Source organism: Hordeum vulgare, chromosome 7H (assembly GCF_904849725.1).
Source record: "Hordeum vulgare subsp. vulgare chromosome 7H, MorexV3_pseudomolecules_assembly, whole genome shotgun sequence".
Classification (NCBI taxonomy): Eukaryota; Viridiplantae; Streptophyta; class Magnoliopsida; order Poales; family Poaceae; genus Hordeum; species Hordeum vulgare.
In genome coordinates this window covers 172,066,092-172,085,691 of record NC_058524.1, presented here as the reverse complement: position 1 = coordinate 172,085,691, position 19,600 = coordinate 172,066,092, and the positions used below count along the sequence as shown (strand labels likewise).

At 46.8% G+C, this 19,600-nt stretch overlaps 1 protein-coding gene across 1 annotated transcript; it reads left to right on the top strand.

Moving 5' to 3' along the window:
- Nucleotides 1-3,893: 3,893 nt before the first annotated feature.
- Nucleotides 3,894-5,701, top strand: LOC123410854 (serine/threonine-protein kinase UCN-like). The gene has a single exon (XM_045103789.1). The coding sequence runs from the start codon at nucleotides 4,027-4,029 to the stop codon at nucleotides 5,317-5,319; it is 1,293 nt and encodes a 430-aa protein (XP_044959724.1). The 5' UTR covers nucleotides 3,894-4,026; the 3' UTR covers nucleotides 5,320-5,701.
- The last annotated feature ends 13,899 nt before the right edge of the window (nucleotides 5,702-19,600 follow it).

Genomic DNA, 19,600 nt, shown 5'->3' with positions numbered 1-19,600 from the left:
ATTCAGAAAATTGCAAGTTACATTCTTACACGTGGATTTACATGATGTAAATTATATTCTTAAAGATAAAACATTTAATAATGTGTTGCGTGCAGGATATCTTATCGATTTCCTCTCGCTAAATTGAAATTCGGTTAAAAGTTGATATGCCCGTAAAAATGAAATTGATGTAACACATTCATTAATCCAAATGTGTACTTCAGGTAGGGGCGCTACATGGTGGGAGTCATAGTTTTCCTCTCTTCGGAGATTAAGAAGGTCTTCGTTTGACTCTGCCGAGATGTTAGTGTCGCTGTCGACGTGGAATAAAGTCTCCTCGCCCACTCTTCGTTGTGGTGATGCTTCTTCGTATCGTCGGGAGATGTGTGCAAGATGGTGTATTCTCATATCTCATTCTTCAAGTCTCAAATTTTCTTTCTACATGTTTATCTCAGTCACGTCGCCGTGCATAGCGGACAATGTGGTTGTACGTCTTGGTCCTTCGGCTTTAGTTTCGATCAATGGAAGTTGGCCAGGCTCAGCTGTTGGGGAACGTCGCATGGGAAACAAAAATTTTCCTACGCGCACAAAGACCTATCATGGTGATGTCCATCTACGAGAGGGGATGTGTGATCTACGTACCCTTGTAGACCATACAGCAGAAGCGTTAGTGAACGCGGTTGATGTAGTGGAACGTCCTCACGTCCCTCGATCCGCCCCGCGAACCGTCCCGCGATCAGTCCCACGATCTAGTGCCGAACGGACGGCATCTCCGCGTTCAGCACACGTACAACTCGACGATGATCTCGGCCTTCTTGATCCAGCAAGAGAGACGGAGAGGTAGAAGAGTTCTCCGGCAGCGTGACGGCGCTCCGGAGGTTGGTGATGATCTCGTCTCAACAGGGCTCCGCCCGAGCTCCGCAGGAACACGATCTAGAGGTAAAACCGTGGAGATATGTGGTCGGGCTGCCATGGCAAAGTTGTCTCAAATCAGCCCTAAAACCTCCGTATATATAGGGGGAAGAGGGGGAGCCTTGCCTTGGGGTCCAAGGACCCCTAAGGGTTTTGGCCGAGCCAAGGGGGGGAGTCCTCCTCTTCCAAACCGAATCCAACTAGGTTTGGAAGGAGGAGTCCTTCCCCCTTTTTCCCACCACCTCTTTTTTTTCCTTTTCTCTTTGATTTTCTTCCTATGGCGCATAGGGCCTTCTTGGGCTGTCCCACCAGCCCACTAAGGGCTGGTGCGCCACCCCAAGGCCTATGGGCTTCCCCGGGGTGGGTTGCCCCCCCCGGTGAACACCCGGAACCCATTCGTCATTCCCGGTACATTCCCGGTAACTCCGAAAACCTTCCAGTAATCAAATGAGGTCATCCTATATATCAATCTTCGTTTCCGGACCATTCCGGAAACCCTCGTAATGTCCGTGATCTCATCCGGGACTCCGAATAACATTCGGTAACCAACCATATAACTCAAATACGCATAAAACAACGTCGAACCTTAAGTGTGCAGACCCTGCGGGTTCGAGAACTATGTAGACATGACCCGAGTGACTCCTCGGTCAATATCCAATAGCGGGACCTGGATGCCCATATTGGATCCTACATATTCTACGAAGATCTTATCGTTTGAACCTTAGTGCCAAGGATTCATATAATCCCGTATGTCATTCTCTTTGTCCTTCGGTATGTTACTTGCCCGAGATTCGATCGTCAGTATCCGTATACCTATTTCAATCTCGTTTACCGGCAAGTCTCTTTACTCATTCCGTAATACAAGATCCCGCAACTTACACTAAGTCACATTGCTTGCAAGGCTTGTGTGTGATGTTGTATTACCGAGTGGGCCCCGAGATACCTCTCCGTCACACGGAGTGACAAATCCCAGTCTCGATCCATACTAACTCAACGAACACCTTTGGAGATACCTGTAGAGCACCTTTATAGTCACCCAGTTACGTTGCGACGTTTGATACACACAAAGTATTCCTCCGGTGTTAGTGAGTTATATGAACTCATGGTCATAGGAACAAATACTTGACACGCAGAAAACAGTAGCAACAAAATGACACGATCAACATGCTACGTCTATTAGTTTGGGTCTAGTCCATCACGTGATTCTCCTAATGACGTGATCCAGTTATCAAGCAACAACACCTTGTTCATAATCAGAAGACACTGACTATCTTTGATCAACTGGCTAGCCAACTAGATGCTTGCTAGGGACAGTGTTTTGTCTATGTATCCACACATGTAAATGAGTCTTCATTCAATACAATTATAGCATGGATAATAAACGATTATCTTGATACAGGAATTATAATAATAACTATATTTATTATTGCCTCTAGGGCATAATTCCAACATCAGCCTCATCGAGGAGCGTGTGAGGTTCGTGTTCCCCAACCACGTTTGTCTAGAACTGAGGCGAACTACATGCCCCCTTCATCATATTTTTCTCTTTGGTGATGCTTTGCTACACACATCTTCTCTTCTATATCGTCGAATTTTGTTCATTGTCTTTATAAGTTCCTGGGTTTGCTCCACTCAGTCGAGGACCGGAGGCGGCAATGAGCTTTGTTCATGACGCGTCGTTGTTGATGTAGGAGGAAGAAGACTTTCGCACACTCAAGTATTTGAATGTATTTTCATTTTTGTAAAGTTTGTTTATGTAAGGGTTTGTGCTACTTAATATATGTATGACCTTTGACTTATTAAAACAAAAAACCACATGCAAACTCAGCCCAATTATGAGATTTTTTTTAGCAAACTTAGCATAGTTCACATGGTTAGAGCATCTATAACCGGACCCCCTATCCTCCTCAAACGCATGACGGACTGTCCGGTAACTGTTCGGACGTAAAAACACCATCTGACCGGGCTCCCCACACGACCCAAACGCCCGTACTCACACACATTCCCCATATCCAGCCAAAATATGGGATGGATATGGGGACGCCCGAAAGCGCCCATCACGTCGAACTAACCAGGAGGCCACACGCCAATTTGCTGGTATTCGTCCTCCCTCGTTGTCGCTGAAGGTCAATGCCACTGGATGGCGCCACATGACTCAATTTTTTCATAGCCAGCGATGTACCCTTTCAGATTCAGATGAATGTGTAAAAAAATGATTAAACCTTTTTTTAAAACAAGGTCGCCAATGCTAGTTTTTTAGGGATATGAACAGTCATGATGAATCTTCTCTGTCTATGAACAAAGAAGATTCACAATGACAGTTCACAACTTCACGAAGGATATGTTGATGACTGAAACTTACCGCTTTCAAGGACGCGACTATTTAAGTCGGTCGACCGCATCGCTCCTCGCGTGGCAAGATGAGACTAAACCCCCAACCAAGCCGTCCCAATACTGAAAATCTTAAGTACACAAATTTATTTGATGTTTATAACAACTCATCTGGTTCAACATGAACAAAATGATCGACGTGCATGCTCGTGCATGTATTTGGTGTTTTAGAAATACGGTTTGTGATAAATGACAACAAAAATGGGGCCATTCAGGTCCCTATCTTCGACGTGTTTGCAGACGTATAAGAAGTCGGATTAGGCAATTTCGGTTGTAGATGCTTTTGTCGTGGAACCAAGCCATGAGGGTTCATATCATAGACTTGGAATTGGTAGTCTCATTTTTTTTAGATTTATTTCAAGCCTCGTGACTATTTGTGTTTAGTGAAAGGAGACGTCTTGTTGATTAAAAAACGTTTATGATGACTTCATCAGTTCCAAAATAATGCGCAGGCTTAGTCTTTTGATGTGTTTATATATAGATAAAGTGTGTGTGCAAAAAATAGAACAATTACCATTTTAACAAATAAGTACTACTAGAAGAGAGGACGATTCAAGCAGGGCAGGGCAGTGCAGTGAGACCCTTTTCCGTCCCATCTCTCTCTTGCCGTTGCGCAGCGCTCCTCTTATATCTCGCCTCCAAACCCTCCTCGCCTCTCTCACCATTCCACGCGCGCTCCCTATTCTTGGGAGAGCCCAAACTCCACGGCGTACAAACACGCGCGCGCCCCCGCCCGTGCAGCCCATGCCCATGGAGGTCGACCTCGACCGTGCGCGCGCTCTGCGCGTTCTCGGCCGAGGCGCCATGGGCACCGTCTTCCTCGTCGAGGCCGACCCGGCGCGGCCCGGCTGCGGCCGGTACGCCCTCAAGGTCTTCGACAAGCGCTCCGCCGGGCCGACCAAGCCCGACGCCGACCGCCGCGCGCGGTGGGAGGTGAACCTGCTCTCCCGCCTCGCGCACCCGCACCTCCCGTCCCTCCTCGGCACCGCCGAGACGCCCGACCTCCTCGCCTGGGCCGTCCCTTATTGCCCCGGTGGTGACCTGAACGAGCTCCGCTACTCCCTAGCTGACCGTGTCTTCTCCCCGGCCGCCATACGCTTCTACATCGCCGAGACCGTGTCCGCGCTCGCCGACCTCCACGCCTCCGGCATCGTGTACCGCGACCTCAAGCCAGAAAACGTGCTCCTCCGAGCCGACGGCCATGTTACCCTCACCGACTTCGACCTCTCGCGCCTCCTGCCGGTCTCTACCTCCTCCCCGTCAACGTCGCCTCCTCCTCAGGTGCAGCCCGTGTTCCACCGCGGCCACCGCCGGACGCGCGCCTCCGCTGGTGGCCACCCCACCAAGCGCGAGCGCGAGCCCGTGCCCGCGGCCGCGTCGACGCCGAAGCAGCAGCTTCAGAACCTGGTTCGTTTCTTGATGCGAAGCAACGGCGCCGCCCCCGAGCTGCCCAAGAAGACCAAGTCGGCGCGCGTGTCCCCCGTGAGCCGGAAGGCCGCATGCTCCGGCGCGGCGTGGGGCAGGTCGTACTCGTTCGTCGGCACGGAAGAGTACGTGGCGCCGGAGGTGGTGAGCGGCGACGGCCACGGGTTCGCCGTGGACTGGTGGGCGGTGGGCGTGCTCGTCTACGAGATGGCGTTCGGCCGCACGCCGTTCAAGGGCAAGAACCGCAAGGAGACGTTCCGGAACGTGCTGCACAAGGAGGTCGAGTTCCCGGGGGACACCCAGCGCCGGATGCCGGAGCTGACCGACCTCATCTCGCGGCTGCTGCAGCGGGATCCCGCGAGGCGGCTAGGGTACGCAGGCGGCGCCGACGAGATCCGGGCGCACCCGTTCTTCGCCGGGATGGCGTGGGACATGCTCGCCGAGGTGTCCCGCCCGCCCTACATCCCGCCGCCAGCGGAGGACAACGCAGTCGAAGGCCAGGGCTTCGACGTGAGGGATTACTTCAAGAAGCTCCACCAACCGACGCCAACGCCTCCGCCGGAGTCGGGCTCCTCGTCGTCGTCGTCGTCGGACTTCTCGTCGGTGTTCTGACTTGTATAGCTTACGTGGCCGGGCCGGGCCGGGCATGTGGATGTGGTAGTTCCGTCGATTTGCGTCTCGGTAGATTGCGGTCTCGTAACGGGCGAACGGGGGTGCCTGTGCAGGCAGCGCCGACGTCGAGAACACAGGCGTGACGGTGTACATAAACTCGGTGTAGCGCTGGTGCGGATGCGCAAGCAAATCTTGAGAGGTGTTCAGTTGGGGAGTCCAAGGCCTTTCTTGCTCTGCTTCGCTACTGCTCGACGGAGCCATGAAGAATTCACGAGGGGGTTCTGATGCAATCTGTGACTTGCTGCTGCTCCATCTTACGTACGAGTAGAATTTCTCTGGCGGTTGTTTTGTTTACTGGAACCATATACTAGTACTTTGATGAGATGGCCCGATTCCCTGAAGAAATTAAATCCGGTAGTAGCAACAGTTCGATTCTCGTGGCATTTCTCACGAGTGTCGTTGGTTAGAGCCTACAGTAGTACTCCCTTTGTTTCTAAATATAAGACCTTGTAGAGATTGCACTATGGACTACATACGAATATATATAGACATATTTTAAAGTATAGATTTATTCATTTTGCTCACTATGTAGTCTATAGTGAAATCTCTATAAGGCCTTATATTTAGGAACGGAGGGAGTATTTATGATGATATACATTTGCTTTGATCGTACGTAATTCTCTTTCTTTTAGTTAGTTCGAGCTGTTTCGAGCTGTTGGTTACTGAACCCCATGTGATCCATCAGGGTTCCTTGCAGGATTTTCAGTTGGCGTGCAATTTTAAATTTGGGACCTTCGATTTATTTATTCCCTTGCATAATTTCAGGCTCTGTACGTGCACGCATGGACAATATCACTCAATAATTCCTTCTCGTGTAATCAAGCCAATTCTAAGAACAATTTGTTTTATCTATCTTGTCCAAGTACAATCATATACATTCTCGGTCCTCTTTGGATACTCTGACCATTAGAGGTTAGAGTCCTCTTTGATACTCTGACTATTAGAGGTTAGAGTTAGTTTCTAGCTCATGACTACGTTTTTTTACACTAAGCTCATGACTAACGTTAAACTAACTAGATGATCTGATCTTACTTTAAGATACACCACAGTACATCATGTCAGATGTTGCAATGCGTGAGCTCTTCATCTCTGCTATGGTGGCACCACTCAATGGATGTCCGTGGACAATCACCATTGTTTACGGGCCACATGATGATGCGAGGAGGGCAAACTTCCTCCACGAGCTTCAAGAAATTGCCCGCACTATCTGCACACCATGGCTTGTACTTGGTGACTTTAACCTCATCACCTCAGCGACAGATAAAAACAACTCGAACTTGGATAGGCGTTGGATGCTCCGTTTTCGGCATGCCTTGAACGTATCCACTCTCAAGGAGATTAGATTGGTGGGAAGGAGGTACACTTGGTCTAACGAACAATCACCGCCAACGCTTGTGCGGCTCGATCGTGCGTTTTGTATTGTCGACTGGGAGCTAACATTTCGGAATGCCAAGTTGCTTCCGTATTCCTCGTCCATGTCAGGTCACTGCCCGCTGCTCCTTGACAATGATAGGATGCTAAGAAAGCAAAGGCGGTTTCAGTTCGAACTGTTCTGACAGTTCGTTCGGGGTTTTGAAGAGGAGGTTGCAACAGCCTGGAACGGTCGCACGGGCACTGTCGGTTTGGAATAAGGCTAGAATTGGAAACTTCCAGATGCAACTTCTCACGACACAATACATGAAAGTGCAGTCAGATTAACCCTAAAATCAAGATGTCTAGGCCTGGCAGTCTTGCTTAAAATTAAACAGCGACAACGAGTTAAAGTATCCTGGCTAAAGGATAACCTGTCCAGCTCGAAAATGCTCTTCATCAAGGCCAACTCACGTGCAAGGAAGAACACGATCCTCTCCATGATGGACCCTCTTGGAACGTTATTAAGTGATCAAATGAGCATCCTTAATGTAGTTGGCAAGCACTTCTCCGCTGTTCTTGGAACCCCGAGCAATACTTCCAAAACTTTCTGCTTGGACTTCCTCCAAATTACTCCTACAAACCTTCAAGAGCTTGAGCAAAATTTCTCTCTGGAAGAAATAAAAATGCAATTTGGGACATGCCAACGGACAAAGCGCCTGGACCGGATGGGTTCTCCGGCGCGTTCTATCGAGCACGTTGAGATGTTATAAAGGATGATCTGTTAGCTTTCTTCCAACGGCTATTCAGCCTTAACACTTGCTCGCTTCACAAATCAATGACGCGTTGACTGTGTTGATTCCTAAGAAAAAAGACCCAATAGGGATTGCAGATTGTAGACCAATCAGTCTGATTCATAGTCTTATGAAATTCGTCATGAAAGTACTTGCAAGGAGACTTGCGCCTCGGCTACCGTCTCTGGTCTCAAAATGCCAGAGCGCATTCATTAGCGGACGAAGGATTCAGAAAAATTTCCTCTATGTAGAGAGCTGTTAGAGCATATATCTCCATATGTGGTTTTGGTAATTGATGACAATTCCTATGGACTAATGGTTGCCTTAAGTTACATTTATAGGATTTGTCCATAGGCACTTCTTGAAGTCCATCTGTTGGGTTCAAGGAGTTTATATGATGACCAAGATGGTATTCAAGGTATTATCCAAAGTATGGTCATAGAGACACATGGTTGATCAAGATCTCAGACAAAGAGTAAATCAAGATGATCAACACACAAAGCGTACAAGATGTACCGATAGGGATCAAGTGATCCCATGGTATGGTAAGCGTTGTCCATTACGTGTTTGTGTACTAACCCATGGTCTTCGTGAGAGTTCTATGTGGGGGTTAGGTGTGTTTCCATGGGCTTGCGTCAAAGGGAAGATCTCATACAACCCATGAAGTATGACGTCAAGTTGTGATCGTCATCAAGATTGCGATGTGCAAGTTCAAGTGGATCAACACGAAGATATCATGCTTGAAGCTTGCCGTCCATTGTGGTGGCGCTGGGCTTGTGAAGATATGCTAAAGAGTGGCTGACCCATATTGAGTATGGGGGAGCAATCAACTAGTCTTCATCAAGCCAACGCAATCAAGAAAGGTGGTCCATCTTGAGGAAGCCAAGATCATCATCGTCTAGCTCAAGAGGACGAGGTGCAAGGTATAGGTTTGCCCTTGATAGGTTTTCTGTTTAGGATAGATTGTTATACTATAAAGGGGGGCTCTCAAGTGAGTAGCTTGATCATATCGTTCGTTGAGAGCTCAAACCATTTGCATCCTTGCATCATACTTCTTGGTTCTTGTTTGGTGTTTCTCTTTGTGAGTTTTAGAGCTTATGGTCATCTTCGTGACAAGCTCGAGTTCATCGAAAACGGAGTCCATATGCATCTACTATGATGTTTTCGATGTTGGAGTTTTTGCCGGTTCTTCATTCATAGAGGACTCACATCTCTATATCATTGGCATTTTCATATCTGAATGGTCTTAAGATTTCCAGTCCCTGTTTGGATAGCTCTTGTCATCCTGAATCCAACAAGCTTGGGTTTGCTCGATTTGGAGCTCGTATGCGAAAGTTATGGCTGTTTCAGTGGCGAGCGGTAGTACCGCTGGACCTAGCGGTAGTACCGCTAGAGTTGGCGGTAGTACCGCTAGAGATGGAGGTAGTACCGCTGTCCCAGCGGTAGTACCGCCCCTGGCCAGCGGTAGTACCGCTCCAAGTTTTTAGTACCGTCATCTTTGCGGTTGTACTGCGTCGGACATTTTTGCGAAGACTTTCTTGGCGGTGGTTGGCCCGGTAGTATCTTTGCGCTACCATGGGCTCAGCGGTAGTACCGCTGCAGCCAGCGGTAGTATCGCTGGAGGGTCAGCGGTAGTACCGCTGCAGCCAGCGGTAGTACCGCCGGAGGGTCAGCGGTAGTACCGCTGGGCTCGGGCTGTAAGTGGGGGTAACGGTCTGATTCCTTCCCCCACTATATAAAGGGGGTCTTCTTCCCCCTTGGCCTGATCTATCCATTGAGCTCTTGTTCTACCTCCATTGTTGACATTCTTAGAGCTTGCTAACTCTCAATCCCTCCAATGATTCTTGCTTGTTCTTGAGGGAAAAGAGAGAGGAGATCTAGATCCACATCTCCACCAATCACTTTCTCCTCTATGTGAGGGGAACCCCTTGGATCTAGATCTTGGAGTTCTTTGTGAGCTCCTTGTTCTTCCTCTCATATTTCTCCATAGCTTTTGTTGTTGTGGAGGGATTTGAGTGTGAGGGACTTGACCACTTCGTGTGTTCTCGCCATTGCATTAGTTGCATCGGTTTGAGTTCTCCACGGTGATACGTGGAAGTGAGAAGTTGAGAAGCTTACTACCTTTGGTACTTAGTATCCTAGATATTGTTCTTCGTGGATGCTTTGGCATCCTAGAAGCTTGGTGGTGTCTCGGAGCTCAATCATTGTGGTGTGAAGCTCCGGGCAAGCGTCGGGGTCCCCAATTAGGTTGTGGAGATAGCCCCGAGCAATTTGTACGGGTACCGGTAACTGCCCCAAGGGTTGCCACGTGTACGGGTTCGGTGACCGCCCCCAAGGTTTGCCATTTGTACGGGTTCGGTGACCGCCCTCAAGGGTCCCTTAGTGGAATCACGGCATCTTGCATTGTGCGAGGGCGTGAGGAGATTACGGTGGCCTTAGTGGCATCTTGGGGAGCATTGTGCCTCCACACCGCTCTAACGGAGATTAGCATCCGCAAGGGTGTGAACTTCGGGATACATCATCGTCTCCCCGTGCCTCGGTTATCTCTTACCCGAACCCTTTACTTATGCACTTTACTTTGTGATAGACATATTGTTTATTGTAATATATCTTGCTATCACTTAGTTGTTTATCTTGCTTAGCATAAGTTGTTGGTGCACATAGGTGAGCCTAGTTGTTTGTAGGTTTTGTGCTTGACATATTAAACATTAGTTTTATTCCGCATTTGTTCAAGCCTAAACCTTAATTATTTTAAAGCGCCTATTCACCCCCCTCTAGGCGACATCCACGTCCTTTCAAGAGCCTAGCAAAACACTACCACCGGGCACGGCTACCATCTGTCCTGCTCAAGCTTGACCTGGCAAAGGCTTTTGACTCCGTATCTTCGCCGTACATTCTATACTACATGAAAGCTATGGGTTTTGGACATCGCTGGTGTGCTTGGATCACCCTAATATTATCCTCATCATCGTCACTGGTTATGGTCAACGGTGTACCAACTCCGCGGATTTGGCACAAATGTAGAGTCCGACAAGGAGACCCAATATCGTTGTTTCTCTTCATCATCGCTTTGGATCCCCTCCATAGGATTTTTGACATGGCAACCGAGCATGGCCTCCTATCACAGCTTCAGGGAAGGGCAGCCACAATGAGAACATCACTATATGTAGATTACTTGGCGCTTTTTGTGAACCCAGTTCAAGAGGACATGATAATGGTAGGATACATCCTACAAATATTCCAAGAGGTAACTCGCCTACAGACTAATTTTGTGAAGAGTGTTGCACTGCCAATTCGTTGTGATGGCCTTGATCTCCAACAAGTGTTGCTATCACTAGGTGTCCCAATTAGCACCTTCCCTTGCACCTACCTTGGGATGACATTATCCATCAAGAAACTTCATAAGATTCATTATCATAACATCATGTCCAAGTTTGACAGCAAAATGACGGGCCGGAAAGGCAAACTCATGTCCAAGGGAGATAGGCTGTTACTCTCGAAAGCGGTCCTACAATCATTATTGGTATACATGCTCTCATCACATAAACCTCCAAAGTGGCTTCTTAAATGGTTTGACCAGCGCACAAGAGCCTGGTTTTGGTGTGCGGAAAACAAATGCAACGGAGGACAATGCAGGGTAAGGTGGGAGGTCATCTGTCGCCCCAAACAGTTTGGAGGTCTTGGATTGCATGACATGGATAAATTTGCGCCTGCGCTTTGATTAAGGTGGATTTGGCACAGATGGACCGCCGCAAAAATTCCGATTGTTGGTGCGGGGAGGGGGGGGCTGTGATGATAAGGATTTCACTATATTTGTCATCACTATAAAAGTAAGCATAGGGGACGGAAAAACAACGCTATTCTGGACGGATGCGTGGCTACACGGGATGGCACCAAGGGATATTGCACCAACGTTGTTTGAGGGCTCATCCAGGAAAGGAAGAACCGTCCATGATGCACTGTTACACGATAACTGGATTCATGATCTAGAGTGCCAATGGAGTGATGATATGATTGATGAACTCGTTGAGCTCTCCGCTTTTTTGGAACAAATACAACCGAACCCAACGGTACACGACTCCATCACATGGAGGTTGACAACTTATGGAACATACACCTCCAGGCCAGCCTATCATTTCCAAATCGAGGGTATGACCAACTATCAACTATACACCACTGTATGGCGGACTTGGGCACCTTCCAAGTGCAAGATATTCCTATGGATGGCCATGCATAACAAGATCCTCTGTGCAGACGTGCTGCTTCTGAGAGGATGGGAAAATAATTACTTCTACCCATTATGCATTCGCTGTCTTGAGACGACCACCCATCTTCTCTCAGAATGCCTTTGGTCGAGGAAGGTCTCGGATGCCATGGCCGCCTCAACAGGCCTGCCATCCTTACAGTCAGCAACCTGGAATGCTGAGGGATCCCTCAATGAGTGGCTTGAATCTCTAAGTCCACATGACATGGACGCATGACGAAGGAAAGGGGCAAAGGCACTTGCAATGCTGATCTGCTGGGAACTATGGTTGGAACGTAATCATAGGATTTTTCACAAGAAGGAGCTACCAGGAGCAATGCTTATTAATCGAATAAGAGATGAAGCTACTACTTGGAAACTCGCAGGATGCCCAATTCCTTTCGACCCGGGGCTGAAACCTGAGACTCGGCTCACTAAGTTGCCTAGCAAAGCCGACAACAGTTGTATTTTACACATTTTCCCCTTGATCTCTGACCTCACGATGTACTTGGTCGTCGCCCTTTCTTCTACTTAATGGAATCACAACAGCTCTCCTGCTGTCTTTAAAAAAACATTGAACTAACTCTAGCCAAAAAGGTGTTTGTATGATAGGGTTAGATTCAAAGTAAACGCATTTGATGGGGACAGAAAAGTGATTTTTCATTGGGCCCATGAGAACTAGGTCCAATTAACACCTCTTGGCTGGCGGGATAGAGAGATAAAAGTGATTTTTGAGTGGGCCCCATGAGAACTAGCTTCAATTAGCACCTATTGGGTGAGACTGTTTTTCTGCATGGGTTAGATGTTGGAAATATACCCTAGAGGCAATAATAAAATAGTTATTATTATATTTCTTGTTTCAAGATAATCGTTTATTGTCCATGCTATAATTGTGTTGAATGGAAACATAAATGCATGTGTGGATATATAGACAAAACAATATCCATAGTGAGTCTCTAGTTGACTAGCCTGTTGGTCAAGGATGGTTAAGGTTTCCTAGCCATAGACAAGTGTTGTCACTTGATGATGGGATCATGTCATTAGGAGAATGATGTGATGGACAAGACCCAAACTATAAACGTAGCATATGATCGTGTCATTTTGTTGCTATTGTTTTCTGCATGTCAAATATTCATTCGTATGACCATGAAATCATGTAAGTCACTGACACCGGAGGAATGCCTTGTGTGTATCAAGCGTCGCAACGTTATTGGGTGACTATAAAGGTGCTCTACATGCATCTCCGTAGGTGTTCGTTGAGTTAGTATGGATCAGGACTGGGATTTGTCACTCCGCATGACAGAGAGGTATCTCGGGGCCCACTCGGTAATACAACATCACAAACAAGCCTTGCAAGCAATGTGACTAAAGAGTTAGTCACGAGATCTTGTATTACGGAACGAGTAAAGAGACTTTCCGGTAACGCGATTGAAATAGGTATGGCAATACCGATGATATCGAATCTCGGGCAAGTAACATACCGAAGGACAAAGGGAATTATATACGGGATTGTGTGAATCCTTGACATAGAGGTTCAACCGATAAGATCTTCGTAGAATATGTAGGATCCAATAAGGCGTCCAGGGCCCGCTATTGGATATTGTCCAGAGAGTGTCTCGGTCATGTCTACATAGTTCTCGAACCCGCAGGGTTTGCACACTTAAGGTTCGTTGATGTTTTCGGTATAGTCGAATTATTGATGTTGGTAACCGAATGTTGTTCGGCGTCCCAGATGAGATCCCGGACGTCACGAGTGTCTCTGGAATTGTCCGGAAATGAAGATTGATATATAGTATTGTTGCATTTGGCTTCCGGAAAGATTTCGGGCATTACCGGTAAAGTACCAGGAGTGACAAATGGGTTCCGGGGTTTTACCTGGAGGGGCCACCCACCCCGGAGAGAACCTAATAGGCCCATGGGTGGCGCACCATGATAGGTCTTCGTGTGCTTAGGATTTTTTGTTTCCCATGCGACGTTCCTCAACAGTGGTATCAGAGTGAGGTTCGTGCGTAGATGATATCTTGAGTAGAACACAAAAGAGTTTGTGGGCGTTGATGTTTAATTTGCTGCCCTCCTTAGTATTTTCTTGATTCGGCGGTATTGTTGGATTGAAGCGACCCGGACCAACTTTACTCATACGCTTATGAGAGACCGGTTTCATCGACAGACATGCAACTTGTTGCATAAAGATGACTGGCAGGTGTCTGTTCCTTCAACTTTAGTTGAATCGGATTTGATCGAGGCGGTCCTTGGAGAAGGTTAAATATCAATTTGCATATCACCATTGTGGTTTTGCGTAAGTAAGATGCGATCATACTAGATACCCATAGCATCCACATAAAACATGCAACAACAAATTAGAGGACGTCTAACTTGTTTTCGCAGGGTATGCATGCGATGTGATATGGCCAAAGACATGATATGATATATTGGATGTATGAGATGATCATGTTGTAATAGTTAAATATTGACTTGCACCTCGATGCTACGACAACCGACAAGAGCCATAGGGTTGTCTTAAAACTAACGTTTGTGCTTGCAGATGCGTTTACTGTATTCTTGGGTAGTACCTTTAGTAGTAATAGCATAGATAGCATGATAACCTCGATGGCGGCACAATGATGGAGATCATGGTGTGGCGCCGGTGACGATGAAGATTATGCCAGTGCTTTGGTGATGGAGATCAAGAAGCACAAGATCATGGCCATATCATGTCACTTATGATTTGCATGTGATGTTAATCCTTTTATGCACCTTATTTTGCTTAGAATGACGGTAGCATTATAAGGTGATCCATCACTAAAATTTCAATATAAAATTGTGTTCTCCCCGACTGTGCACCGTTGCAACAATTCGTCGTTTCGAGACACCACGTGATGATCGGGTGTGATAGACTCAACGTTCACATACAACGGGTGCAAAATAGTTGCACACACGGAACACTCGGGTTAAACTTGACGAGCCTAGCATGTACAAACATGGCCTCGGAACACAAGAGACCGAAAGGTCAAGCATGAATCAATAGTTGATATGATCAACATGGAGATGTTCATCACTAAAACTATACTCAACTCACGTGATGATCAGACTTGAGTTAGTGAATTTGGATCATGCGACACTCGAATGACTAGAGAGATGTCTATTTGAGTGGGAGTTTATTAGTAATATGATTAGCTAAACTCAATTGTCTTGAACATAGTCTAAGTAATCTTTGCAAAATTTTATGTTGTAGATCAATGGCCTGCGTAGTAGCAACCCTGAATTTCAATACGTTCCTAGAGAAAGCTAAGCTGAAAGCTGATGTTAGCAACTTTGTTGACTGGGCTCGAAATCTGAGGCTTATTGTAGTGCCCCAAGTGTAAACCTTCCCTATTTGGAACCTATTGTAAGTGGGTCCAACTTGTCAGAGTTTTGATGATATCAATTGTGCCATGACTTCATGTGGTGTCCCTTGTATTTTCCTTCCTTCCCATGCATGCATGCATAGCATATCATGGTATGCCTTGTCTTGTGTTGTGGTATAGGATCTTAGCATTTCATGTGATGTGGTGATCTTGTGGTTAGCTACTTTGTGATGTCGTGTATGTGTTGAGGTGATGTATAATTTCATGTGATGTTAATACTAAATGTAGTGGGCTTGTCATGTTTGCAACCTCTCTTCCTCTTTTATTTCTCAAGCCAATATTCACTTGTCCCAACCTTGATTCAAAAATGCCCATGATTTAGTATATTTTGTGGAGGATGTCAAGATGTGTTTTTTGTTGTTTTGTATCTTAGTTTTAAGGGTGCAAATAAATCCAAAATAGTAAATAAATTGCTGTTTTGCATTTATTCAAGTTGCTCCAAAAATTCCCTTTGCATTTTATTCAAATAGGTTAGATGTTTTCAAGACCAGGGGCATTTTTATTTTGTTTTTATCTCCTACAGAAAACCCTGTGTTATTTCTCTCTTCTCTGTTATTTCTGTAAAAGAAAGCACACGGTCTTTCTTTTCTTTTAAGTGCTGCCAAGGTTGGCTCTCTCTCACACTTGGAGGCCCAACTCCCTCTTTCTCGCGCAGCACGAGCCCGCAGCGCTCTCCTTCTTCCTTCCTGACGCCGTCACCCCCAACGTGCACGCTTTCCGTCAGCATCAGAGAACGCACGAGGACGCCGTTGCACAAACGTCGAGGGGCCCCCCTTATAACGTGGCGCCTTCCTCCTCGTCCTAGGGTTCCTCCCTTTCCTCTCCGCCGCCGCCACCTTCCTTTCCCCATCTCTCTCCCCCTCTAATCTGTCAGGTAAGGCCTCTGTAGGGTTAGCACACACGTGAGAGCAGCCCTGCCGCGTCTACCCCCGCCATCTCCGTCGAGCGTCGCCGGCGATCATGTCCGGGAGCTCGGGGAAGGTGCCCGCGTTCCATTCCCGCCGCTAGGAGCCCCGGGGAACGACTGCATCGACGGCCCCGACCACGTCTTTGCCGCGGCCACGGTGCCCTTCTTCCTCTACTTCAACAACATCAGATCTTCCTCGTCATCGTTCTTCTACACCACCGGCGCTTCTTCCTCTCCGCTGATCGGGCTCTCCCTCCTTCCTCAAGGTGAGGTTGCACCTACCCTCTCTTCTATCCCCTAGATCGGCCTGGATCCAGCGAGTTGATGGTGTGCCTTCTCCGTCAGTTAGTAGAGGCAGGGGTGCACTAGGTTGCGGTAGGTTGCGGTGGTGCAGGTAGATGCTAGATACAGTAGATCGTTGTAGATCTGTGTAGGGGAGGCTTAGCAGGCGCAGTAGCAGCACGTAGGAAGGCCTCCGTGGCACAACAACAGCAACCCCGATGAAACACCCCGGCGTTCTCCCTGACGCTGGTGTTACTCTGTAGGCAGGGCAGAGTAGCGCTGCTAGAATACCTTGAATGCGACCCCTTCTCTGCCAGTAATCGAGTAGTAGCCCAGTGGTATGTGTGTGTGGTGTGCCTGATGGAGGTCGCGGGATCGAATCCCCCCTTCGGCACCTTTTGCATTTTTGCGTTGCTCTGTTCAGGTAGCCACAGGGGCAGTATAACCTGGTAGGTTCCCTTCTGTGTCGAGTAAGCGGGCGTAGCCCAGTGGTGTGAGGGTGTGTTACACAGCAGGGTCACAGGGGTTCGACTCTAGGAGGCCCCTTTTTTTCTTTTCCTTGCTGTTCATTTTTCTTTTATGCTTTTTGTTTGTTTGATGATTGTGGTTTAAACTTAGATGGCAGAGGGCTTTATTGTTTCTCTTTGCTGCCATAGAATGGCCATATGCATGTGTGAATGTGTGTGTGTGTGTGCACACACATGGTGCTAAGCACATGTGTGTTAGTGTGTAGGTTTTTGTATGTGAGGGTAGATGTGAGCTAGCATATGTATGTGTGTATTTTTGCACTAGAGGTGATGTGGTTGTGTTGTTCATGTGCATGTTGATCGACATATGTCCTATCTTAGGCAAGATGTGATGTAAGTGTGTTTGTGCGTTCCCCCCCCCACATACCATGTGAGTAGAGCATGAGATCTTGTGGTGTGCGTGGATATATATAGTTGATCATATGTAGGTTTTAGATTATGTTGTTCTTGAGCATGTGTGTGTGAGAGATGCCCACACATGAGGTGTGCTAGTGTGTGTATGCATGTGGTGTAAGTGCCTCATGCATGTGTTAGCATTCTTTGTGTTGCTAGCATGTGTAGGTGGTGTGGGTTCTAACTAGATGATATGCATATGAGTTGATGATATGCATGTGGTGAAAACATCCCCACCTTGCAACACTTGTGCACCTTCACATGTCCATATGTGAGAGGGCATGGTGATTTGTATGTTGGGAAGCTTGGTAGAAGGGGTTGTGAAGTTGATGTGCATGACACAAACATGGGGTTCAAACCCCCATGTCACTTTGTCATTGTGCACATGAGCTCAACCATGTAGTAGTTGATATAGAGGAACTACATGAAATGATGCACTATTCCCTAGTCATGATTTGGAGTAGTTTCCTCTTTCTTAATTTGTGGTCACTTGTTCCAAGTAAGTGCCCACATATTATATATGATTTTGTGGTAGAATTTCCCAAGGAATCCATTGGTGAACTTAGATTTGCAATTGGAGCATTTTTCTGGAAATTCATATTTGCATTTTTTTCTAAGTTTAGAGCTTGGTTCCATGCAGGGTGATGTGCTCTTGTATTTGATTCTTGGTTGTGGTAGTAGAGGGTGACCCCCTCTACCACATGTGGGTTTCAATTCATGATTTGGAATACATGTGTGCAAGTGGTGCCCATCCAAAGTGGTCATGTGGCTGGCAATTCCAGCTTAGTGAAATCTGGAATTTCACTAAGTCTGGGAATCTGGAAACAATTTCTTCTCCTGTAGATGAGGTTGTGCTGGTCATTGTGTTGTGATCTAGCCTTAGTTCAGTGCTAGGAATTTGACCTGATATGTTTGTGAAGCTCCCTGTCAAATTTCATCCCATTTGGAGTCCTGTAGGTTATGTTTTGGTTGCTGTCAAAAAGCTTCAGAACAAAGACCGAAAGTCAGGTGCAGGAATTTTCACGAAGTCCCTGATATCTGATGGTTTTGGGAAAGTTTGTAGCCTTGTATCTTCCTGTGTTTAATTCCTTTTTGTGTGATTCTTGCTTGTGCTGGTAGTATTCTTGGCTAGCTACAGCCACATATATTATTTGTCATATTTGGAGGGCTGTAGATATGTTGCATGTAGCTCGCAAAGAGCTAAGATGCAGATTATGGCAGATTGTGTAGTATTGTCATTTTGATGATTGTGGGTGCTTAGTTGATGTTGTGGTGTTCTTCCTTGCTCCAATCCATTCATGTTGGGTTGTTATATGTCTTGGCAACCTGGGAATACTAGATTTGTGCCATTGGAGTGTGTGGTGTTGTTTTTGACACGTAGGGCTTCATACCTTGATTCGTTGATTCCCGTTGATCCGTAGCTCCGAACGTAATGTTCTTTATATGGTTTTGCATCGTTTTCACGATACACATCTGATCATGTCATTCTCATGCATGTCAAAATAGCTTAGTGTACAGTTCTGTCCAGAAACTTGTAGCAACTTCTTTTGCTTGTGCTAGTGATAGAAATAGTGATGCATGCTCATCTTTCATCTCATGCATCATGTGCTTGTTGCATCTTGAGGTGCTGTTATTCATTGGATGTTATTCTTATGTTGGGTAGCACCGGGATCGGAGAACGAGTACGTGGATTCGGGAGAGTACGTGCAGGACGAACAAGAACCATTCCAAGCTGAGGATATCACATGCAAGATGATATGACCTTGATTCCATCTCTAGACTTGTTATGCTAGTTTGCGTTTCCATGTCATATTGGTCGCTGCCTACCACTGAATTAAATTGCCTCTTGATATGCCATGAACCCATACACTGATCCCTTCCTAGCAAAACTTGAATGGCTAAGTAGGCTTTGCTCAGCTACTAATGTTAGCGTTGCTAGATGCAGGTGCTTTGTCTCATGTGACAACATGAGCTTGATATCATTATCTTAAATTCTGTTATTTAACTAATGCACCTATATACTTGGTGAATAACGGAAGGCCTAGCCTTTTGCCGGGTGCTTTGTTCCGTTATTGCCGCCTTAGTTACCGGTTACCGGTGTTTGATTCCATAATGATCGCTCCTAACACGTTCGGGGTTGTTATGGGGACCCCCTCGATAAATCGCTTAGTGATAAGACTTGTCCGGCAGGACCCAACATTGGTGTTAATTTGCTAATCACTTAATAATTTGCATAGGGAATGATCACCCCAAGGATCTTTAATCAACAACCCGGGCCAGTGCTCCTCATGAGTGTTGGTCCAAACTGGTCTGCCTGCGAG

Excerpts from the sequence above, each read along its gene's own strand:
- LOC123410854 (XM_045103789.1), top strand. The coding sequence starts at position 4,027 with ATGCCCATGGAGGTCGACCTCGACCGTGCGCGCGCTCTGCGCGTTCTC.